This window comes from Haplochromis burtoni, unplaced genomic scaffold (genome assembly GCF_018398535.1).
Source record: "Haplochromis burtoni strain Fernald_Lab_line unplaced genomic scaffold, NCSU_Asbu1 Contig_25, whole genome shotgun sequence".
NCBI classification, from domain to species: Eukaryota; Metazoa; Chordata; class Actinopteri; order Cichliformes; family Cichlidae; genus Haplochromis; species Haplochromis burtoni.
Genome location: NW_024582386.1, coordinates 2,521,546 through 2,547,330, shown reverse-complemented (window position 1 = coordinate 2,547,330; position 25,785 = coordinate 2,521,546). Strand labels below are relative to the sequence as shown.

The window sequence follows — 25,785 nt, the reverse complement described above, 5'->3', positions numbered from 1 at the left end:
TCGGGGATTAAATGTGCAGTTACATGCATTTACACTTACACTGACAGAAAGGGACGTTACACTGGTCTGGCCCACTGAAGGCCACGATATTAAATGAGTTTGACATCCCTGGTATAGGTAATATCTGTTCTGCACATTGACACACACACACACACACACACACACACACACACACACACACACACACACACACACACACACACACACACACTAAAATAAGTCTCAGAAAGCATGTAACAACAACAACAACAACAATAAATTGCTCTCATTAATTTATATGAATCTCATGCGTGTGTGTGTGTATGTGTTTGTGTGTTTTAATTTGCTTCAGTTGTTTATCAGTTACATTTATTTAAATTTCATAAACCATCAAAATGACGTGTGTTCAAAATGAAATCCAGGCCATCTTTAAACGACTTTTAATTCCTATGTTTATTTTCCTCTTGTTGCGTAATTTGTAATTTTCTAATGAAATCACTGTGTGTTTGCTCCTGTTTATTTTTAGAAAGGAGAGCTTTCCACGTAGCTACGTCCCGGCCACACTGACGGTAAGGAGTAACAACACGGGGACATTTCACGGTGATATCTGTTACGTATATCTTGCCTTAAAAACACAGAGAGACTCCGAATGATTGAAGTAAAAGAAACGTTACAGGGATCGCGTTAAGCTTGGCAGACAGAAACAAAATCATTCAAGCAATCGCTCAAAAACAACTTATTTAAAAAAAAAATCTCGCGGTGACATCGAGAGCTTTCTGATTGGTTGAAACAGTTAAACGGTGTGTCACGTGGGCTGAGGTTACTTGGCATTCTGGGACACAAACAGTGGTCTGTATGAATAGCTTCAACATCGACAGCATCCACTCAGGAGAGAGGACGACGAGTGAAACAGCAACAGCAGCTAGCCTGGAGACAAAGAGCAAACTGGGCTTTCACATCCGGCTTGTGAGTCCTGTTTGTCGCTCTGGTGTCCGGGAGAGGCGGCTCTGAAAGGCCGGTGGCGGTGGTTTTAGTCTCGAGATTGCACTGTTGGACTTTATCCTCGCAGAGAGCTAGTTAGCTAACGGCGGAGAGTAAGTTAGCCACGCAGTGATTTGTGCTGGTGAGTTATCGCTAAAACTGGATGTGAATGCTGGGGGAGTCCTGAAAGTTGATGTGGATAGCACAGGCTCTCCCCTTGTCATGCAGACCCATCTTTGTCGTGTCCCTCCGGCCGCTGACTCAACCTTGTCCTGAGCGAAGTGATAACAACTCTGAAGATGGCGAGTGCTTTAGACAGCGACTACAAAACTGACAACATCAAGTCACTGCGCTGGCACGCTACACAGCTGGTGTACCCGAGATAAACTGCTAACACGGGTTAAGTTGGGCAGTTAATGTAATGGCAAAAGGTTACCTGTATGCCTTACTATGCCAGTGCAGTAACAGCACCAGAGCAATGGACTACTACTTATGCTGAAGCCATCGTCTGCGAAGTTTGTGATTACTTGTCTCTGTTGAGATGGACTTTGACTGTGTTTAGACGCTTTCTAGGAGCCTGTAACATAACAGCTGCTTCCAGGTCAATCTGAGCTCCACTGCTGGTCCCCAGAGGCTGTTTGAGGACCGACATGTCAATGTCAGGGGCTACGACCGTGCAGCTTTTCACCAAGCTTGTAAAGCACGCAGTGGGCAAGACGCAGATCCAGCTGAACCGCTGGCTGCAGAAGACCTCCACGGATGAGTGTGACAAAATCGACATCCTAATATGCAACGCTTTTGATGAGAGGGGGACTGGCTTGGGGAAGTCGGATGGTGTTCCCGAGGCCAGCGTTGACGCAGGGGGGACGACCTTCACCGGTGGTGCAGAGTTCAGACACCCGTGTTGTATCACCACCTTCTGTTTTAAAAGCGCCCTGCTGGCGTGCATCCTCACTGCTGTGTGCTTCTCCTCGGTGGCTCTGGTACGCCAATACCTCAAGGACCTCCTGCTCTGGGTGGAGAGTTTGGACAGCTTTGTTGGAGCCATGCTCTTTATAGTTGGTTTGATTATCGTGTCCTTTCCATGTGGATGGGGATATATTGTTCTTAACGTGGCTGCTGGCTACCTCTACGGCTTTGTGCTGGGCATGGGACTAGTTATGGTGGGGGTTCTAATAGGGACCTTTGTGGCACACGTGGTGTGCAAACGACTGTTGACTGACTGGGTGCTGAACAAAGTTGGAAACAACGAACAGCTCAGTGCCGTCATACGCGTGGTGGAAGGAGGAAGTGGACTCAAAATTGTGGCCTTAGCAAGACTCACCCCCATACCTTTTGGACTCCAAAATGCAGTTTTCTCGGTGAGTATGTTTCCAGGTTTTCTTAGGCCATCGTGTAAACTCACAAATTGCAGTAGATGTGTCACAGCACTTGTTCGGCTCTGGGAAGAATTCATTACTGTGCCAGATGATGGCTGAACAAATCAAACAGAGTCCTGACAGTTAATTCTGTGGTCTTTTTGTGTGTGTTTTAGAGGGGATGCATTTTTCTTATTTCTAGGCCAGCTGAATCTCAGGGGAAATCAGAACTATCTAGATACAAGTCAGGAACTGCCAGTTTCATTTCAGTTTAGGACACTGAAAAGAGTAGTTGGCCTGTTACTTCAATATTCAAGGCAGACCGGAGTCTAAATGTGGAAATGAAAATAGGAAGCCGGTCCACAGAGAATGGAAACTCATTCTTCCTGCAGATAAACGGAGTGCTCCTAGGATGTGGCTCCCAGTGGTCAGTAGCCATATTTCAGGTTTTATATTTAGGAGCAATTTTTTGTTTTTGTTTGTTTTTTTTCCCTCTTGAACATCTGGTGACATAAACAATTTAGTTTAAGGTGCCACCTTTTTTGTTTGGTTTCCTGTGTATTTTTTATTTTTTTGAGATGACTCATGTCAGATCAGTGTTGTGATATTGCTTTCAACTGCTCTCCTACATTTAACCGAGGACTGAGACCTTCATACATTGCATGAATAGTTTATACCCCTTCATTATCTTCCTCACTCAACTCATTGATACATCCAAAAAGGTAAAAGGCTTAAGTGATCATCCTCTGTTTTATAGAATATCAGGATGGGTCACTCGATATGAAAACAATAGGACTATTTAAAAAATAAAAAATAAAACAAGGTATTACAAGTTGAAGCCATGCAAAAAACATAGGTTCACTTACCCAGTATATCCACAGTTGTCTTTCTAGATACATTTAACCTCCTTAGGACCTGGTGTCCACATATGTGGACATCACATTTTGGGTTGTTTAGACCAAAATACTCAATTTTGCTCTACAAGGGCCTGATGTCCACTTACGAGGACATTTTACTGCTACTGTTCTATCAAAATTTTAAATGAATATCCTCATATGTGGCTCTCATTTTTATTAGAAACAAAAATCAGAAAAAAAAAAAAAGGTAATTCTTTGATTTTTACATTAATCAGCCCCAATATGCCCAAATATCAAAGAGAAATCAAAAATGCGTGTCGTGGAAGAGTTCGGGTCTTAGGAGGTTAAGGATCACACTCCTTGTGTAGGCAGTAATGTAATTTATAATACTCGTAAAATTGCCACTGAGAGGATTTATTGCTAGTTATAATAAAATTTAGCCAGGACATCCTTTCCACACACAAAAAAATATATATATTTATATCTCAAAACAAAAACTACATTTAATCTACTGCATTTAACATGCTCAAAGAGCTCGATTAACGGTAAACATGCTAAAAGTATTGTCTGATGAGAAATCCCCCTTAAATACTGGAAAACGCAGAAGCACAAACATGCAAAATTGAATGCAAAGCGTTGGGCTTGAAAGACATTAATAGCTTACAGCAAGAAGGAGTTGATGCACAGGCCCAAGGAGGGGAAAAAGCTGATGATGTAAGTGTGTTTCACAAGCACAGAGGTTGTATGGTGCTAAACCAGTGGGGTTTTCCGGGGTGACTGATTTGGTTAGACATTTGTCAACTTTATAGAGTTGAGTGCTTTGCGTTGATTATGATTTCTCACAGTTTAATGTCACCACACTGACATAAAAAATCTGCTTTATAACCCTCGTGCAAATATTGAGGTGTTCGACCGCTATACTGGTTGATCTGAATAACTATCTAAATGTGTCCCCAGTGTGATGTTTATTACTGAACATAGAGAGAAGTCCTGTAAAGGGGTATGAAATCTTAATCTGCCCTGTAGCGTGTGAGAGCAACATGTTGAAGTTATTTATTGCACTGCATTACGTGAACACTAGACTTTGGTTTAACATATCAATATTGCATTAACATATCTACAGTTACTGTTCAAAACGACCCTTACAACTTCAGACGGTAATTTGATAATGGTGAGATGAGAGCATGGTAATAATGAGAAGCCTTGTGGGTACAAGAATCACGGGACGCAATAAGCATTTGTGCTGCTGTTGTACGCTGACTGATAGGCTGCTATTTGAGAAGCATCTCAAAGTCAGATGTATGGATATCAAGGTTAGGCAGGGAGCTGACGTAGATAAGGGTTTAGAGTCGGTGGTGATCTGTTTGGACAGTGATTCCTTTGATAATGGCACCAAATGTGAGCCTGTTTTGGGTTTTTTTAGTTGTTAGGATGTTCGTTTAAAATATGCTCACAATGTGTTTTAAAATGAAGGTTTTTCAGACTGTGTTGGTGATAATTCCCAGACATACAGTGTCATCAAGTATGAGAATCTGTAATTCTGAATATGGGCATTATTAGTCTTTATTTCTACACTAAGTCAGCAGTTTACCTGATCATGGACTTTGAGTATGACATAGCTTAAGCGTAGCAGATGGCTTTCTTTTGCCTGACTGACTTCAGTAGCTTCATTTTTCCCCCTTGCTGTATACTTCATAGTTGGGACTTGTCTGTGCTTCATGGGAGGATAACTGGAGACGCTATGACAATAGTTGCAACATTGAACTTGCTGCTCCACGCTGCAGAAGTGAAAATGAGGTGGCAAAGTCAAAGGGACAGATTTTAACACTCTGTTGCTCAGCTGCTGACTCTGTGACTGGCGCTGTTAGCACCCTCAGTCAGCTCATGAGAGTCAAAGTACAAGGTGAGCTCACTGACAGTCATGTACGATGGTGATCTTCAGCTTGCTCTGGGTTATTACATACATGGTCAAAGCAAACAAAAAAAGGCTGCAATGCTAAAATGGCTAAACAACAAATGCTACAGATGTAGGTCATATTTTTTTGGATGCCAGTTTGCATTTGTTACTTTTCTGCTGGTTTGTTCCAGCTTATGACAGCTGTTTGTCTTTGGAAAATGTGTCTGTGCTTGACTCATTGTCAGGCTTTTTAAGGAGTTTTTTGGTTCTTTTGACATATTTTAGATTTACAAGCAGCTTGTTGAGTTCTTGGTGGATGTTGCTCCGAAAAGCTTGGAAAAACTCTCACCTGTTTTATTGAGATATCATTATGTCTATCATCTGCGTCTTTCTTCGATAATGAATAATATGGTGTCAAATGATAACTTGAAAGAAATCACAAAGACCGCATTGAAAGTAGTCCATTAATCATTATTTCCACACTTTTATCAGCGGTTTCCTCCTGGATCTGCACCTGTCTCGTATGCAACTTGTTCTGACTGCTCACATAGCGCCATGCAGCTGTTTTATGAAAAATGCTGTTAAAGCACACTGTACGCTAGCTGCTCGGCACCAAGTGGCAAGCAGACACACTTAGCATAGCAAAGCATTTACCAACCACAGTGTACTGGAGTTAGTGGAGTCCTAATCTTTCTAAACGGGTATCTACATATACATATGCAGAATGTGGAGGCCCGGGCCAACTTTGGGATCTGAATTTGTACTCATCAGTCACAAGCATGGTTACCGGTACCTGACAAGGACAGGAGGCAAAAGAATGATTTTATTTTTGCAATAAACTATCGCCTGCAATGGATTGGTGCTTTTGAATTTACCTGCATTTGTTAATGCATTTGCCTAACATGCAAAATACTGCTGGTTTGAGATAAGGGGGAGAGACAAATCTCCGCGTCAGGAGGGGCATCCGGTATAAGAATCAAAATAAGGTTGTAATCGAGCAGATGGAGCAGGAAGCCTCAGATATCTGCTGGCTGCATCTGAGGAGAAAATTGGCCTTTGTCCTCAGATGCTAATGCTTGATTTACAGGACTGCATTGCCTATGCTGTAGACTGACATGCACCTTCCAGACACAGACTTCAGCATCTCTGAGTAGTCTATTTGGTAGTAGTGTCTGATATATATATATATATATTTGGTTTATTAAGAAAAGCATGATGTTTTAATAAGAAGAGACCTGATTAACACAGTCAGGTGGCTGTTTCCTTCTAAGTAAAGAAGGTGGTGGAGAAGTGATAGCATTTGCTGTTAAATGACCAGGATGGAGAACTGATATATTCATCACATCACCCAGCGATGCGTGTCGCAGTCGCTTCCATGTGAAATTCTTTGGTTTCTGTTGGAGAAATGACTGTCAGAGTGGAGCTTTTCAGTCTCACCACCTGTTTTCCCTGCAACATTTTCACTTTCAACCCCAACTCAGGCTCTTGCTGGATACTTAATCTCATCTGGAGGTTCATTGTAAAGCCGAGCTGCTGTTGTATCTGTACGATCTTATTCTCCACAATAAAAGAGAAACGAGCCAATTCTAAGCATAGGCCCGTAACGGCTCACAGGAGAGTTATGTCTTGTCTGCCCTGCCCTTGGTAAGCACTTTCTGCGGTGAGGCTACATTTCACTGTGCCCCTCACTTCTTTCTGCTGAAGTTGGTGGTGCTACATTATCACGGGTAACCTAAAACGACACAGAGACTGCAGCAGTTAGCAAAACAATAGGACAGCTCAGGAAAAATGCTTGTGAATCCGTTGAGCTTCAGGTGCGTGCTTTCATCTCCGCACATCTATTTTATTGCACTTTTATACCTGCTCGCTATCCTGGCTCCAACACTCGTCATAATGAGCTGATGAAGCAATCTGGGAAGTCTTTGTGTGTGATTTATGGACCTTTGGTACAAGCAGGCATGTTTTAAGTGTTCTTCACACTCCATTAGTATGAATAAAAAAGAGAAACGGCATCACAGTTGCAATCCTAATTTTACTGCATAGTCAAAGCACCTAGTGTTTTGTTTACAAGCACAAAGTCAGGCCTGCATTGCTGCTGCTCTAAATAAATCAGGCCAGTCATAAGACGGGGCGATATTTTTTTCACTTGAATTTGCAGATTATCGTGATACAGGCTTGCAGAAGCAAGTAGGAGGTTCAGTGGGAATTCTCTGCACAGTCTTAAAAATACCACAGACTGGCCCTTCCCTGGTCGCATACAAGACAGCTGTGTGTGCCCGATGCCTGGGTGGGACTTCAGAGGCCCTGTGCTTCAGAGACTGCATTCATTTTCTTCTATAGCTCTCACAGATGTCTCAGAAATCAGCTGAAGGCGTTTTGATTGTGTTGGCACGTGGCGTGGACACATCAAGGCTAATCTTGCGAGGAGAAAAAGCCTGTCACATGACCGTGCAGAGGGAAAAGTGCTTGGCGAAAAAACAGCACGGACTACAATGTTAGCTTGATTAACCACGATTCGATAATGTCAGTGTTTTGTGAAGTGTAACCTAAGTTCTTATCAGTGTCTAGTGTGATAACGGGAGAGGATTTTATCCCAGCAAAGAGACACTTTGGCCGCATCGAGCGCAAATGTTTTCAAGCCCTGATAACATTTTGGCACAGACAGTCTTGCAGCAACATACCAAAACCCCTGACACACTGCTATCAGCTGCAGCGTAGTCACTGAGCACACGGTGCCAAGGTCACATCCTCCCACAGCCAGCACGGGTGCACAGAGGCTTATGTCATCACTTAATCAAGAGATCAAGGGTGACAGCGAGCCAGCAGTTATTTATATTTACCGGTATATTTATATTAAGGTGGTTGTTTGGAGATACCGACATATCAAAGTTCAGGATACTTGCACCAAAATTTATTTAACAGCTTTTAGATTTAAAAAAAAAAAAAAAATAGAAGAAGAAGGGGTCTGTAGCAACATTTTTTCTTTCTTTCTTCTTCTTCTTCTTCTTCTTTTTTTTAGGACAGCATCCTGCCTTTGAGTAGTTTTTCTAGTAACTGAGGTGAAGGGACTCAGTTGTGATGTAGCCTGTGAGCACAACACTAAGCCACATCATTGACACCACTGGCAGTGCTCTGCAGAGACTCTGGTCCTGGCGTTCATGCGGATGTTATATTTACTCGTGTACCACTAACCGGAACAAACCCCGAAGGCAGCGACACTACCCAACTGCAGCCGTCTCCTGTAGCAGAGCACCCAGCCTATGCACAGAAACCGCTCAGGAGTAGCTCAAAGACCATACTCGCCCTCCAGCTTTATCAGATCCCAGTCTGATTGAGCATCTCTGGAACGCGCTAGAACAAGCCTGATTCGTGGAAGGCAGCCCGTGGGGACCAGACTGCTCTCCTGGTGCCAAACGCCACGAGCTGTTTTTGCATGATGGGCGCAGGTTCAGCACTCAAATTTGTTAGAAACTATTTAGTTAACCCAATTTACTGTGGTTAGTATCATATTTATTTATCCTGCGAGGAAGCCAATCCTCATAAGAATTTATTCGGTGTACATATATAAAAGCGTGTAAATAAACAATAAAAAAAATCAGTACTTTTTTCTTTTTTTTTTCAAATTGTAAAAGTCGTAAAACAAGTTATTCAATTACTGGAGTTGTTCATATGTTCTTTTTTTTAGGAAAGGACAATGCCACCTTGTCATGTAGCTTCTTTTTTTTAAATTCTTTAAAAGCTTTACAACGTTTCAACAGGTTTTGGAAACTACACAAAGTTCAGGGCACAACAAAATCAGACAAGTCAGACAAGTTTGACTTTCACAGACTGACAGAGTTCAACATTGTTGAAATAACTGGAAGACGAAAAACTGAAAGACAGTCTTTTAGTTATAGATGTTTAAATATGATTAAATCTGATCTTTTTCTCGTGTGTTTTACTGTTATTTTATTAATGTTTGAAACCTATTTTGTTTTTTGGGGTTTTTAATCACTGCTCTCCTTTCACAGATCACAGATGTGTCCTTGCCAAACTACCTGGTGGCCTCCTCTGTGGGCCTGTTGCCCACACAGCTTCTAAACTCCTACCTGGGCACCACACTTCGTACTATGGAGGATGTCATCGCTGAGCAAAGCGTCAGCGGCTACTTCGTTTTCAGCCTGCAGGTGAGCTGAAGGTGATAATATATTGAGTACGAAGGTAACAATTTTCAAATATTCGAGATTTGAAATTATATGTTGCTTTCCCATTTTGCTCAACGTTGTGCTGACGTTTAAAGAACAAAAGCCCAGCGGAGCTCGTTATCAGCACACCCCTATTTGTGACCATACTGAATATTTATTCTTAAATATTGGTGATTATTGACGGAATAATAATAGCTGTGGATATAAAATAAAATAAAAATTGTGTGTAAATGTATTGTGGAAAATGCTTTAAAATGGAGAATGGTAACTACTGTGACGAAAACAAGCTTACATACAGGAAGTGTAAGATGTTCTTTTCTTGAAATGACTTCAGCAGGTCTGTGGGATGGTAATGGTTTCTCTCATTGTTCTGGTTTGAGCTTGTTCCACTCTTCCACAGTTTAACTCTAGTTATTTTCATTAATTTACCTTCAGGGATTTTCTAGAGATTGTTTGCGAAGGACTGAGCTGTTTGTATTTCACTGTTATCAGATTCTCAGAACTTATGAAACCGGTTTTGCAATTCAACAGTGGTTTGTTTTGTTTTTGTTTTGTTTTTTTAAAGAAGGAAACAGTGATACATGAATGAATGTCTGATGCGGTTGTTTACCTTTTTGCTTTACAGTAAGGAAGGAATTCCTGCTATAGAAAACATTTTTTAGACTATGACCTTCTTTCCAATCTTCACTGACATCTTCCTCTATTCATGCACTATATGTCCTTCAGCAGGTTTCAGTTTAGCCTTTCTGTTAATGATCTGTCAATGAGCTTTCAGTCCAAATTCTCTCAGGCGATGAGACACTTTATGCCAAGAAAAAAACATCAATGTTCAACAGCGAACTGACGAGCAATGTGGTCAATGAGCAATGAACCAGTTTCCCACTCAAAAGTTTCTCTCTGGTGAATTTGTCCCAAATGGACAACTATGGATGGATTTATTTATTTATTTATTTATTTTTTTTAAACCTCCTGAGACCTGAAGATTTTTAATTTCATTTTAATTTAATCGAATGTTCAGTATCAGGTGCAAAAAAGTTCCCTTAAGAAGGATGTTATTCACGTTGGATCACATTTCCTTTTAAAACATCTCATTTAAGATTTTTATTTAGGATAGAGTATTTTTAAAGTACAAAATACACTTTAACTACATCCTGTTCACTTATATTAGGCGCTTTAAATAGATTAAGGGGTAGCTTTGGTATTCCCTGACCTTTATCTCTTCTGTATCTCCACCAGATGCCCTGCTTGGATGTTATTCAGCCCTTTTAGGCAGGTCTTTGCTTTGGAGCACTCCTTGTTGTAGGTTTTTGTGAGTCAGAAAACACAACAAAACCACGTAATCTACTAAAACATCAAACCCACAACAAGAAGAATGTGCTCTCCACCGACCAAGCCTTCGTGTACGCCAGTCTGACCATGCGAAATGCAGGTTGAACACTTTTCTTTAGAGTTACAATAGTAACAGAGAAAATAAATATGACCTCCACACACAAGCAACAGGTGACAGATCTCGTCCTTGCTTCTAAGAAGAACTTTCTATTACTTTTCTGTGAAGTATTATTCCAGGCATTGCTCTTGTTTGTGCCAGAAAAGTCAGCTCAGCTCACCTCAAGTTCATTTCAGTTTTACAGCATCACCAACACCTGTTTAGTTTTATGTAATTCTCACAGGTGCTCAGGGAGAGTTAATAAAGGTCAGGAGTCCAGTGTCTGGTGAGTAGAACAAGGTATTAGTGTTTCATGTTATCTCATTGACAGCTGGCCATATTCACATGGAAGCCAGTCATGATGGGAAACTATGGGAGGTGCCGATGTAGCCCAGCTTCCCTGACACCAGCATGAGGAATGGACAGTCGGATTTTCTGGATTTGCCCTGTGATAGATGGCTCTCGCTCAATAGCAGTACAGATAGGCTCCTCTTCCCTGCTACCTTAAAGTGAACTGGAGAAAATGAATGAATTGGAGTTAAAACCAACCTTTAAATAACTAATTACGTGTGATTTATATAATAAACATATTGGTGGTTGTCCTTCAGTATAATTAACGCAGTGTTTCAGAGGCTACTGAGTTTTTGCTTCTGAAGTCATATTATTTGTTTGGGCTTGTTCTGAAAAACTCAGACTCCAAAGTGACTAAATGCCAAACTCCAGCTGGCTTCGAGATTTAGTTTTCATAGGTATGTGAGTTGTCTAGAAGGTGAAATGTCTTTAAATACAGAAGAACGCAGCAATGTCTTTAGTTTTTGAACTAAATAAGTTCATCGATATTTGTTCTGGTTTATAACTACTAACTTAATTGTTACTGTTTTCATTTCTAAATGTTAGAACGTAGCTAAAATTTGTCTTCATCCCTTTTTGCTTTTAGGAGACAAAACGATGTGCCTGTAAATGTAGTGCTTTACTTTATTATCGTCATCATTACACAAACAGAACGCTCATTACCACAATCGTTAGTTAACACAAAGCTTCTTGCTCTGCTCCGCTCTACAGATCATCATCAGCATCGGCCTGATGTTCTACGTCGTGCATCGGGCTCAGGTAGAGCTCAACGCAGCCATCGCTGCCTGCCAGATGGAGCTGAAGTCGTCGCACATGAACGGCTCCTCCACCAATCACAGCAGCTTCACCTACTGCAGCAAGAGGGTGACAGCTGGAAGCGGAAACTGCATCAACATCGTGTGATCTCGAATCGCCGCACGTGGCTGTAGCAGCCTAGACCTGGTCACTCAATTGTAACGCACGTATCCTTGAGGGAACCAGCACAGTTCAGCTGGTGTCCCAAACACGCCGGCGGCACGGTAACGTACTGCAGCGATCGTCCCGGCATCAGTGTACGCCTGTAGTCGGTGTGGAAGTGCGGGACCACGCGCCTGATAATGGTGCTGATGAACGTGGTACGTCATAATGGTAGTTTATTTGTTTTCTGTTAATGGTACTTTTTCACATTTGTTACATGAGATGTCTGCAGAAATGTGACGATCTCATGGCAACCTGCGAAATAGTCACGATATTTAATCCTTTTTTTTGTGCTCATCTAGAACTTCAACTTACAAAGTCCACACTGGGAGGCGGGAGATGGTGGCAGTGGCATGAGTTAATCATACACTTATTGAGACTGTAGTTTGAATGCTGGGCAGGAGTAGAGCTTTCAGACTCTGTTTTATTACCTTTACACTTAAGATGTTTGCTTGCTTTTACTGCGGTTTGGCACCAAAAGCACTAACAAAATAGTAGTTTGGGTTAAAATGCAAAGTTTGTTTTCTACATGATCTAACGTGACTGTTTCACTTTTGCCATGAGAGTGGGCAAAAATATGGCGGGTAGCACAGTGAGCGAGTTTTAAAGTACATGGCAGGAAATGAAATGCCTGCTTTTTTTTTCTGAATGTGCAGGTCCTTTCAAAGGAACCGATTTTACTTTTGATTTCAGTGTCAAAAGAACACCAGCCTATGCACCTTTAAGTATACCTGTTTCTATTTTATTTCAGGTGATTGATTTTGCTTATTTGCAGTATGAGTAATAAAGGGCATTATTAATATTTTTGAATTATTTGGCATTTTAATTATGGTTCCCTTTTTTTAAGTGTCTTATTTTTGGACTATGGAGAAGGCGGGAACACTCCCAGTGCGCGTAGGCTTTCAGTTTGAGCACCTCCTGCAGGTTTGAGAGGAGAGCCGGGAACTTTATAATCCAATATGTTTAACTCAGAGCCACACACCCTGCGAGCGATTCCCGCATCATTGGTGATCCATTTAGATTTTTCATTAATGTTCGTTTTACTTTTGTTTTTGTTTTTGCTGTGAGATTTTTCTTTTTCTGGAGAATTATAGAGGTTTTTTTTTTCTCTCTTTTCTTTAAAATGGTTGATTTGATAAATCAGTGCAATACATCTAAGAACGAAACTGCAAGAATGTCACATTTCAGTGCTGAAACCAAACTAATAAGAAATGCTGTCATGCATACGACATAACACAAACCCAAGTCTGTGTGTTATTTGGGGTTTATCTTACTTAGATTACAGAGATGTGAGCTCGATGAGATAAAGAAGCTTTTATTTTTTAATGTGCCGTGAATTGAGGAAGCTTATGAGAGGTTATGACCCCGGCCTCGCCTGAGGTGAGGCTGAGTGCAACTTAAGACTTTTTACTTGTTGGTGGTGATAGACATCACCTGGTAACTTTTTAAAATTTCTTTAAGCTCTTAATACAACAAGGATCTCATGCTGTAGGTTTGTTTGCACAGTCCACTACAGACAAACATTATTTTCATACAGATGAACTACAAATGGGTTTGGTTGGTCAAAAGGAAAACTGGATGTGTCATAGAAGCTGACAATCAAACACAACACTGACACCAAGGGATGAATGTGATGCTACTTTTTATTTTTTTACATTTATTGTGATGCTGCTCCTCAGACCAAGTCTGTTAGAGGAATATTAAGGGCTCCTATTTAAAAGATTAAAAAAAATTACACATCTTAATGTTCCTGTAGTTGTTCACAAAAAGCCTGCTTTGTGATGCTGGTGCAACTTTTTGTTTTGTTTTTAATTTTAATTTTTGTACCTTTTTGTTCTTCTTAACGCCAGAAACTGTCTTCACCCGAACACATTCCATGCTGTCAGTCGACTGGCAAGCTGTAGAGTTACTTTCACACTAAATGTTGGTTTAAAGGGCCCCTTCCGGTTTGAATTTAGCAATAATTTTGACAGTTTAAAGCAAAAAAGCCCATACCAGTATGTACCAGTAAGCTCTTTAGCCAAGTGAGGGGAATCGCTTAGTCGGGTTATAACGTGAACAAAAAGCTGCATTTAAGTTATTTGATCTATATTCCAGAGGATCACCTTTCCCAGGTTTGTATTTCAGTGTTGAGCCTGCCTTTTACCTCCCGCTGCCTCTTTGACAGACATCTCTGAGTTGCCTATGATTTGAAAGAGACGTCACGAGACACGCTGGTATCTGTGATCAGAACAGCTTGTTTGGTATTGGGAGAGTCCCTGAAATGACTGACTGCTTGCACACAGATCACACGAACATCTTTATCGTCAGATTGAAACACTTTTACAGCTTCTTCTTACTTGAATTGACCGTTTACGTATAGAGGGAGAGATGGGAACATGTCTTACAAATGATAGCTTGTGGGGAAAAAAATCACTTAACACTTAGTCATGTTTTAAAAGCACGGAAATGTGATTTGTTTTAAAGTCTTAGATGTCCCCTAACAGAGACTCTCCTGAAACGTAGCATGATTAATGAAGTTGTTCTACTCGGAAGTGGGTTTTTTTTTTGGTTTTTTTTGGTTTGTTTGGGTTTTTTTTGTCTGTGTTAAATTTTGTTTTTGTCATGTTTAATGCAAAAATCAAACATATAAATGAAGCTCGATTGGCCACCGTGGGGACACGTCATTACGTTTAAGCGTCTCACCTGGGAACTCAGATTGTGCAAAAATTTAGTTTTACACTTAAAGGCTTTGGTTCTTCCTACATGGGCTCTACTTAACTTTAGATATAGTTATGCAACAACTGATTCCTAAGGGAAGTATGTTTCATAGACACCCATATAAGACCTGGGTTTGGGATGCAGGTGTTATACCGAGTGAGGGATCATTAACCTAAAGGGCCGTGAGGTCATGTGTGGTGCTATGAAATGTAATACTTCCCCATCTGTATCAAGTGCATTACACATATACTGTATTTTGTAATACAGAGAATTTTACAGTGTATAAATGTTATTTATCACTGTACAATGCTTGTTCAGTGTTATTTATGAAAGAGAAAATAAAACTAGACAGTTTGTTATAACCTTCTGCTTCTTTTTTTTTCCCCATGAAACCTCACAACTAAAACACCTGAATTTATTTATTTTAAGTTGAGGTTTCTTCTGTTTTCTTGCAAGATGACCTCTTTTAATCCTCCAAGGTGAAGTTCATAATTACTTTCAGCCACAAATATTTGGACAAATTTTTTTTTTCCACAGTGGATTTCATGTCAGTCAGTGTTTAAAGTGCCAAGTTTCAGTTTTAATTCAAGGGATTTAAAAAAGAATGAAATTAATTTTAGGACTTAAAGCAATTTTGATGCATAGTCCTCCATTTGTAGAAGCTCTAAAGTAACTAGGCACATATTGATAAGCAGAACAAGTAAAAGATCTGTTCATGCAAAGTGTTTAAGTTGCGTTTTGCTGCTTTTCACTGGAATTCTCAAAATGAGGTCCAAAGTGATTTTGGTGCAAGTGTCATCATTAGTCTGAGAAACCAGAAGAGAGATTACGCCCTTAAGTGTCCAAATTAACTTTCTTCTTCAAAAATAATGAATGCACTGGCCAGCTCGGCAACAGCAAAACACCTGAAAGACCACAGAAAGTTAAAGTGGGTGATCACAGAATTATTTCCGTGTTTTAAGAAAAACAACTTCACAGCTGCTACACAAGTCAAGAACAGACTTGCGAAAGTGGCCAGATCAGTGTGAAAGCCTGCAATTAAGAGATGCCTTGGTAATGGTTATACTCAAAAACAAAGATAGACTAAACTTTACCAGGAGACATGTAAAGGAGCTCACACAGGTCTCAGATAAATTATTTGTACACATCAATCCAAATCATTCTGCGAAAGCAACCCAAGAGTCTCAAGACAAAGAAATGTGATATTTATCAATAGCCAAGTCAGTCACCTGATATCACTCCAACAGAGCATGTTATTCCATTACTGAACACAAAACTGAAGCCAAGGAGACCCACAAACAAGTAAAGGTCTTGCAGAGCATCTTGAGGAAACGCAGCATGTGGTCAGGTCCATGTGTTCTGCACTTCTACCGGTGACTGCCTGATGGGATTTTCACCCAAGTATTGAAGACAATCATCGCTTTTCATACATTGTTAGCTGGTTCAGTTACTTCTCAGCCTCTGAAAATGGGGGACTGTGTTTAAAAAGGGCATTTATTCCTAAATAGTTGATTCTGTAGTTATGTTAAACTCCCTGAACATCTGCACTTCAACTGGTTGCTGTTTGTTTGATTTTAAACTCATTTTAGTGTAGTGGGCAAAAAATATTTTATTCTATCATTCAGGTGATAAAAACTTACAAACTTACAAATGCAGTTTAATAAAAACACAACACAGAGTTTCATGATGGGAAATATATGATATAGTATTTTTGAAGTTCTCCCATAGAGACTGAAGCCTGGAATATTTCATCCACTGCTTTAGTCTTTTGTGTCGCTTATAGAAGAGTAACACTAAACCACTGAGACTTTAAATACACAAACTTGTTGTCCTAGTCTGTTTTTATGGGTTACAGGTCAGGATGTGTTATGTAACACTGAGTAAATAACTGTCCTTATTTTTTTTTTTACTTTAAGGGAACTGGTTTGAGTGGAAAACTCTTGACTACATGGCAGATGTTTTAACAGAAATGTGTCAGAAAGCTTCTGCTGCTGATTCATTTTTAAACTTGTCCCCGTCTTTGTTGAGCTACCACACTTTTTTTTTCTTAGTAAAATGCCTTTTCCATCCTAAATCCGAGCACGACTCTCCAAATATGACCCAGCTTCATCTCCTAACCCTTTGAGAGTCTTGGAAATGTTCTTACTCAGAAGATTTCCCCTTATCTTGCAATCCCCTAAAAAACCGTCAGTGCTCAAATATGCAGCAGCAGCAGCAGAAGCAGAACTGTACGGCCAGGCATAATACTGGCTTCTGGGGCAGTTTGTCACAGCAATTTTGAAGTGAAGTCGTGATGGATGTGGTGGTGGCGGTGGTGGTGATATAGATTGGAGTACCACTTAGACGTGCCCTTGCCTTGCCTGTGACAATCTACTACCTATCTCTGTGTGCACATGTGCACAGAGGTGGGTGTTTGTGCTTCAGTTAGATTGTGCTTGTAAACAGTGCTGTGCCCATGTAACCACATGCAACTTCATACAGTTGAAAAGCAGCCCAGAGCCTTCTGCTCACATCCCCAGCTCAACAAAAATATAAAAAGCGAATACAAGCTGAGCCAAACTCTATCAATCAAACAGCAACACGTCTGACAGGTCGTGCTTTTTATTGCTCCATCTGTTATCAGGAGCTGCAGCGCACGTCCGTCTGCTGCACTTCACGCAGTTTTTTCCAGGCTCGGGTCAGATCCGTGTCAGACCCATCATCATGTAACCCCACCTCGAAGGACAAACCCCATCCCAGAGCCTCTCCGCCAGCGCACGAACACGTCTGCACAAAACTAACAACATTGAATTTGACGCGCCTCAAATTAAAGGCCTCGTTCACTACGAGGCCTGCGCTTCGGAGGGAAAGCTCCAAAAATACTGAGAGGCTGTTGGTGTTCGACAACAAGGAAGGAAATACAAGAGTGAGTGAGATGATCTTGGAATTCGTCCATGCGGGCTTTCAGAGGGAAACTTATGGTGCGGATGTTTATGGATTTGTGGAGGAGGGAAATGATAGGCCTCTGGCAGAAGGATCCTCCTCGAGGCAGAGGGATAGATCATGTGACCACTTTCTTGGCGCTGACAGCTGTTGCCTCCATCTGTACAGTAGATGACCTTATGCTGATCTTCTTCTCTGTACTCAAGTGTGACACCGCACTACTCTCATGCACCGTGCACATTGTAGTTGCAGAATAGAAAAGCTGACAGTGCTCTTCTTTTCTGCATTTAGCTTTGGGTAGACTGTTCACCTAATAGCTGCTTAAATCATATTAACTTAACCCAGTAGTGCTTCTGCTGGTCCAGAACAGGTCTAATAATCAATTTTGATACTTTATAGAAAAACCATTTCACAGGAGTAAAAAAAAAAGATCATATCCTTTAATAATGTTAGAAACAAGCTCTTATATCTTCCTCAAATGCTTGATTTGAATTTAATGTTAGGAATATTATAATGGACCAAGCAGTGAAGGAACGTTAGGCACAGGTTAAAGTCCCTAAAAAAGTTTTTTTTAAACCCCCAAAACCCCCAATCGTAGGCCCATAAAAGAGATCAAAGTAATAGAACTCTGTAACAAAGTAACAGAAAGCTGTCAACAAACAATACTACTGACTCAAAAAAACTGAACTACTTAAACAAGACCAAGGAGAAACTTAAATAGTGGTTGATCAGCCCACAAAGACACAAAAGGGGGTAGAACACCCCCCCCCCCTCTTCACACTTGCTCCGCCCCTTTCCTCCCTTTTTAGCTCATCAACCAAAAGACTGGGAGCAGCTGCTACTGAGATAACTCAAAAGACAAAGAAAGATCAACTCATACACAGAACAGTGTAAACTAAAATGAGTGCATTTATTTCAGAATACAGTAAAGAAAATTAATTCTAAACCAAAACCGATTCTTCATTCCACTGTAAGTTAAACCATATATTTAAAGAAAGAAAAATATAAGTATAGTATAGTGTTATGTGTAAGTCTCTATTGTAGCACTGATGTTTAGTTGATAATCCCACTGTTTGTGACTGTAACTGCAGCCACCACAAAGATGTTTCAGAAAATGTTTGGACGTGATTGTTGCTGTTTGTGGACCAGTTGCTGTAATGTTGGAATCCAAATGTTTGCTTTAAAATAGGATTTCAGCTGTTTAACAGGACTATGCACCAGTTGTTGTACATTCGTCATTTCATAATGCTCCAAATGTTTTCTGTGGGTGACAAGTCAGTTCAGCCCCCGCACTCTTTTATTATGGAGAGGCATGCTGTTATTATGTGTTAAATGTAGTTTTGTTGGATTGTAGCATGTGTTTTGCTGCAAAAGCTGGATGTGTTCTTCATACTTACAGCCATCATGTGGCATTTAAACAGTATGTTGGTACAAGGTCTGATGGTCCCACTCGTCTTTAGCATAATGTTTGATTTGTTTCTATTGACGTTTCTATTGTTGTTATGTTATTATGAATGTTGGGTCTAAGTTTATGAATAGAAACACATAAAGATTACTTGTATTGCAAGTCCCACAGACCAAAGTGCTGTGTGTAATAATAGGTTTCACAGAGAATGGCCTAAAAAGGAGTAAATATCCAGTGAGCAGCTGAAAGAAGGCTGAAAATGCCTTGTTGATGCCAGAGATCAGAGGTGACTGTAAAGTAAGCAACTTAAATAACCACTTGTTACAATCAAGGTATGCAGAAGAGCATCTTTAAACATACAACATATTGAACCTTGAAGCAGATGAGCTACTGCAGCAGAAGACCACACCAGATGGCAGTCATGTCAGCCAAAAGCAAAAAACGGAATCTATAATTCACATATGCTCACTAAAACTGGACGATTAACAACTGGAAATATTCACCTGATCGATGAGTCTTGAGCTGTACTGCAACATTCAGACAATAGGGTCACAATTTGGTGCAGAACAACCTTCAAGTATGGATCCATCCTGGTAGACAATGCTGACAATGTACTCACCGTAACCAAAAGGCCCCCACAGTCATTAGAGCCCAATCCAACAGAGCACCTTTGTGATGAGGGCTAACAGTAGATTCATACCATCTGTGACAACTGTATCATACTGTGTGCCATTAAGAATTAAAGCAGTTGTGAAAGGGAAAGGGCGTCCAACCCAGAACTAGCAAGGTGTTCCTAATGAAGTGTTGCTTGGGAATTAAAGTGGTCAGCAATATGAAACGTTTTCATCATTTTAGGTTTCAAACCAATTCCCAAATACTTGCACAAAAAATAGTTGGATAAGGAGATTTGGATTACATGAAATCCCAAAACCAATATAATCTGCATAATGCTTCAATAGAAGAGGATGTTGAGTCTTGAGGTATTTGTGTTTCAGGCTTCAGATGAACTCAGCAGAGCTGGATGTATTTGGTCCATGTGTCCTTGTTAATCAGGGACCAGGGGACAAATGAGGGTGGGAGGCCTTTTCTGATGATGGCTGCTCCCAGGGAAAAGTCACATCTGTGTCCTCTCCTGAGGTCAGCTTTTCCTCGCTGTGTGTGGCAGTGATCTAAAAACTGTGCTGACTGCTCACCAAACAAACATGAGAAATGCACTCAGAGGCTGTATTACAGGGAGAAGTGAGGGGGGTGCGTCCAGACAGGCTGTGCGAGGAGACGGATTACATCTGGCTCGAGGGAGGAACTCATTAGATAGGATAACATCTTAAGACACCTTTTTCAAATCAGATATTTAACATTATTTTATACAGGAAAAAGGTAAAAACAAGCAGATGTTATTACAATTTTAATTATAAATGCTATAATTTTTTGGGGTTTTTTTTACTACCGGTAATTCTTATTTAATTTGTTCATCTTTGGTTTTTTGCCTACTGTTGCTATGTTATGGTGGGTTATTGATAAGAATTACCAATAGACAGCAATATGTCATGTTTAGCACAACCTTTGCCCTCATTTGCTGCAGACACGGTTTAATTACCGTATTAAAAAAACGTTGGTACAATTTTATCATGGCACTGAGCAAGATCAATCAATGACAACACAAACTCGCAAGGATGCAGAGGCAGGTTTAAACATTGCTAAAGCAAAGTGAGTGAAAAAACAAGTACACATACTGTGTTAAAATGTCTTACAGATGGATGTAAAAAAGTCAGCTTACGCGTTGAATTAAATATCACGATCTCATCCTCATACTGGGATTACACCATTAAAGGAGACTTCAGTAAATTTAGAAAATTTGCAAATTCCTGTGCGCAAGGCCACACTGACAAATACATGTATGAATGAATGCACACAAACACATTTCTTACACAGTCACAGCTAAAAGTTTTGGCAGTGACACAAATGTTTAATTTGATATGATTTGCTGCATCAGTTTTAATGTTTTTTCAGGGTGTTTTTAATGACACACATTTCATCCCTTGTACCCTCTCTTTGTCAAATCTTTGTCTCTGTGAGTGCCTGTTACACCAACTGCTGTGTTTTTTTCTGGTGGTCACTGATCTTTTGTGCTTTGATGGCTTTTCGTATAGTCTTTATGTCTTGTTACCCTGATGTTTCCACTTGCCTTCTGTCTGTGTATGTAACCTCAGTTTGGCTGTGTTTAAACCCTAGAGCCTTCCCTCCTGATTTCTTCTTTGTGTTTGTGGACATTGGTATTTTATATTCTGGATTTGCATTAGCAACAATAAAGGCAATATATGTTTTGTTTTGTTTTGTTTTATTGCTTTGTCAAGTCTGTCTGTCCTATCGTCCTGCATTTCATGACAACTCCTCACATGAACAGATCAGGTCAACCCATTTTTATATCCGTGTCTGCTCTTCCTGAAAATGATCTGGAAGATTAAGTTAACTGCAGATTGTCTGATGTTTTCTGATGTGAGCAGTTCACCTTCTTCGAAAACATGGGCCGTCTTCCTAGTCTTGCTAATCAAGAGCTTCAGTCGTAAGTGTATAAAAAAAAACTCACTGCTTGAACAGTTGCTACTCAACTGTGTACTGCCCTCTAGTGGCCGGATGTGTGTATTACACACAGAGTGACATCACAGTAGGGTTTCTCATGCTGTGTGTGGTGTTTTTCAGTCCCAACTCCATCCACTGAGGAAGATCATGTAACAACGTTAAAAGCTGAAGAGCTGTCAGACTTCTGCTAATGGATCTTGTTATCGGTCAATACAAATTTATATCAAAACAAAGCAGACATAATTTATTGGTGGTTTTCATATTTTAATTGGCCATTTTAACCACATAAAACACTTAAGCAAACACACATTAGAGGAATAAATTAAATTGAACTGATTAAATTAAGATAAATCATTTACAGGCAATAAGAATATCTTCCTGCATAGAGTTACAGTGGTTTAAAGAGCAGCTGATCTAAAATAAAATGCTTAACTGTCATGTTTTTGGTTGTTTTGTGTAGTTCTATTCAGCTGAGAAGGTGCAGTAGATTCCCCAGTGATCACTAGTGTAGCGTCCACAGTCCAGCTTCTCCAGCCCCACCAAGGCCATGTGATTAGGGGCCAGACGTGGGACTCCATGTTTGATAGCCGGGCGGAGGTAGATTCTGTCAAAGCGGAAGCGAGCAGGTGTAGAGATATTCTGATTGGTGTTAGTAGTGGTGTCCCACGTGTAGCGGCAGTGCTCCTGCTTGCCCAGTTGCTCCCATACATCACAGACAGTTGCAGGCAGGCCCACCTTGGGTACCTGAGACGGGTCCAGAGAAAAGAATTACTGTGATTACTTGTTACAAGTTTACTGGCTGTATCTGAGTGGAAGGAGCAGCGTCTGACCTCCGCGTCCCTCAGGTTTGTGTCTCCCCCAAACACAACGGTGACATCATCAGGTGCATGTTTAAACCTCCACTTCACCACATGCAGCTGATTCATACGCTCTTTAGAACATGCCTTAAAGCTCTCAAAGTGAGATGTCATCAGGCACAGCTTCTGGCCGTCGACGATCACCTGATTTTTGCAAAGGAAAATGTTCCTGAGCGTCACGTTCAGCTGAGCTCATGCATGTAAAGAAAATATCAGAGATGATTTTGCACACACCTGAGCAACAAGCAGGTTCCTCATCATCTGAGTTGTGCGATAAGGTACTATCTCACTCTCCACAAATGTGACTCGTGACTTTTTCAGCAACATCCCTGTGAAGTAACCTTCCTCAGCACCTGGTCAACACAAGTCAAGAGGAAGATGGAGACTTTTAAAGGCAAAAACCTTCAAAGGAAATCCTTTGTCAGGTGATCAAGGGCTAAATTGCACATAATAACTGAAAGCACACAATATCACAGTGAATACACTGCTGCTATGATAGTGGGCTTATAGTGGGATTTATTCCACTCATCTCCAGCTCCATGTGTTTGTTTTATATCTCTACTAGGACAGCTTTGAATGATTCATTACTCAAAACTGTCTGAAACAAGCTGTTATGGCTCCTCCCCCTTCAAGCAGCCTGACGTCTGACTTACTAGAGTTACTACTTCTAGACAAAAGACACGAAATTCAAGTGTTTATAGCCTGAGCGTTGACACCCAGGATTTACCTAGCTTCTCCAATTTCAAACTTATTATTTGAAAATGGAGAATCATAGTAACAATACATACAGTATGTTGGATGTGAGAGAAAACAAGAAACTACCTTACAATATAAAGCGCCTTGAGGCGACTGTTGTTGATATTCAGAGCCGTATAAATGAAATTGAATTGAATTACATACAGTATGTGCTGGATGTGAGAGAAAACCAGGAAAACCAAAACAGGCTCAAACAGCTGAGCTTCTCCAAAGTGTATCCATGGCCTGTGTAATAATCTTGTAGTGTTGGTACAACAGTCAGGTTTTATAAAAACAGTGAAGGAAGAATACAGATGTTACTAATATTAACTAAAGTCCCTAACAGCTCTCCTCATGTGTGACACTACGTGAAACCAAAGCAGTTCAACTGCATTCAGCCATTAATCACCATTTGATCATTCATACATGGACTTTTCCTACCTGTATCTGACATACTGTACCTTTAATCATCAGGTAGCTCGCAAACCGTTTCTTCAAGAAGTGGACATAAGGGGGAATGAGCTCCTGCAGGAACACCACATCAGGTTTGTATCTGCATTTACAAACATTATCTTTTATAATATTAACTCTCACATATATGCAGCCTTTAGCAACATTTCCCCTAAATGATGCCTAAAAGTGTAGCATGTGCTTACAAGTTTAAATATTTAACCAGGCCTCTGGCACGCTCTGGACGTTTTTCCCCATTAATCCCGTCCACGTTCCAGGTGATTAGGGACAGTTTAAAATCCTCTTTTTCTGAGGGTTTCTGTGTGGCAGCAGGACTGTTGGCTGGACTGGCACCTGGAGTGTCGGCCGGAATGTAAGCAGGACTTCCATCAGGACTGTCATCAGCCAATTCCATCCTGCAAATTTTTCACACAGTCAGTCAGCTCAAACACAAAGAATCATAGGTGAACTTTACCATATGTAGGAGAACAGACAGCAGACTTACCAGTCATCTGGAGTAGTATCTTCACCACTGTGTGTTTCAGAGTCGCTCTCCATGTCTGCTTCAACAAACTAGTTCAAGGCTCTCTGAAAGAAAAGTGACAAGAAGGTTTTGCTTTCTATTCATTTACTATAACTGAAAAAGGGCTTGGCTGCAAATACACCCACAGTATGTGTACTTGTGTCCATGGTTGCAAACAAATATGGTTCATAGTATGTTGACAAGTTCTTGCTCCACCCATTCTATCAAGGTATGTGGCGGGGGCGTGGTCTTTGGCAGAGGAGGGGTGACGCAATGAGCTCGCGGGGCGGCGTGGAGGCGGGAAGGAGCAGGTGTGCAGAACTGTGTTAATGAGAGAAACCTTTCTTATGTCAAAGGAGCTTGCAAAGAAAAGCGTCTGGACTTCTTTAAGTTACTTGAAGACGTTTCACCTCTCATTCGAGAAGCTTCTTCAGTTCTAAGGTCAAATGGTGGAGAGTCCCAGATATAAACCTAGTGGGAGTGACCCCCCACAGAGGGACAAAAGGACCCCCTGATGATCCTCTAATCGCCTGAGCCAAGGTGGGAAACTGGGCGTGGGTCCCAATCAGCCAGAGTTTCGGGTGAGTTCATTGTGAAACCTGGCCCCACCTTATCATGCGAATTCCTGAGATCAGATGGCCCAGGATGTGAGTGGGTGTTAAGGCGTCTGGGAAGGGATCTCAAAACTGGATTATAGATGGCAGACAGTTGGTGTCGTAAACCACCGCCTCTGTTCAAAGATGGTCGCTCACAGTGGACACTCCTCTTTCTTTGTTTGTGCAGTGCCGGAGGTGCCCCAGGCTTCCCAGGGTTTTTTTCCTTTTGAGGTACTGTACAGCAGGCAGCCGCGGGGGGTACTCGACCTGATTAAGGAAAACTGGGAGGAAGGGTCGAGCCCCGCAAAGAATGAAATTCAATACGTGCTGGACTTGAAAGCAAAGTTGGACAGGTTTGGGAGGCTATCATGGGAGAATTTGCTCCAGGCCCAGCAACGTCAGCAAACCCTGTACAACAGAGGGGCTAGGCTCAGGCAATTTTCACCGGGAGACGAAGTGCTTGTATTACTCCCTTCCTCCAGCTCTAAACTGCTCGCCAAGTGGCAAGGGGCCCCTGTGGTCACATGGCAGGTGGGGGACATTGACTATGAGGTCGCCCGGTCGGACAGGGGAGGAGCGCTGCAGATTTACCACCTTAACCTCCTTAAAACAACACATCTCCCCTCTCTGGTTCTGAACTCCCCTTTCTTAAAAACCCAGAGAGATTATAGTTGCCCTACGTTGAAGAACACCGAACCCTCTTCCTATTTTATTGCTTATTTTCATCAACAATTCTGCTAATTTTATGTGTGTGTGTCCACCCTAGGGGAGCTGGTGTACCACCTTCTCCCGCTAGTTGGAGGCAACTTTTACACACATTTCTACACTCCTCTCTTTTTTTTGTTTTCCTGTTTTTGTTCCCAATTTTCAAGATTTTAACCCCATTTTTCACTGTTTTTACACACACATCAACTTTTCCCACACAACCATTCTCTGGATCTAGATCCCATATTTACATTCAGAGCGTCCCCTGCAATGGCCTTCTTCCCTTCTCGGCAGAAAAGTGCTAAAATACCGTCACTCCGCA

The 25,785-nt window shown here is 41.1% G+C and overlaps 2 protein-coding genes across 3 annotated transcripts; one reads left to right on the top strand and one right to left on the bottom strand.

Annotated features, from left to right (window-relative positions):
* Positions 1-795: 795 nt before the first annotated feature.
* tmem64 (transmembrane protein 64) lies at positions 796-13,294 on the top strand. Of its 2 annotated transcripts, none has more exons than XM_005917473.3 (3): positions 796-2,321; positions 9,083-9,238; positions 10,493-11,863. In XM_005917473.3, exons 1-3 carry the CDS (start codon positions 1,611-1,613, stop codon positions 10,523-10,525), a joined length of 900 nt encoding a protein of 299 aa, XP_005917535.1. In that variant the 5' UTR covers positions 796-1,610; the 3' UTR covers positions 10,526-11,863. The 2 variants fall into 2 exon arrangements, with proteins under 2 accessions (XP_005917535.1, XP_005917533.1); XM_005917471.3 differs by having other exon boundaries at positions 797-2,321; positions 11,745-13,294.
* A 7,712-nt stretch (positions 13,295-21,006) lies between these two features.
* Positions 21,007-24,294, bottom strand: LOC102291907 (tyrosyl-DNA phosphodiesterase 2-like). The gene is made up of 6 exons (XM_005917474.3): positions 24,145-24,294; positions 23,846-24,055; positions 23,651-23,742; positions 22,689-22,807; positions 22,428-22,598; positions 21,007-22,341 (listed from the first exon to the last, which is right to left on the bottom strand). The coding sequence occupies exons 1-6, from the start codon at positions 24,195-24,197 to the stop codon at positions 22,060-22,062; spliced, it is 927 nt and encodes a 308-aa protein (XP_005917536.1). The 5' UTR covers positions 24,198-24,294; the 3' UTR covers positions 21,007-22,059.
* Positions 24,295-25,785: the final 1,491 nt, after the last annotated feature.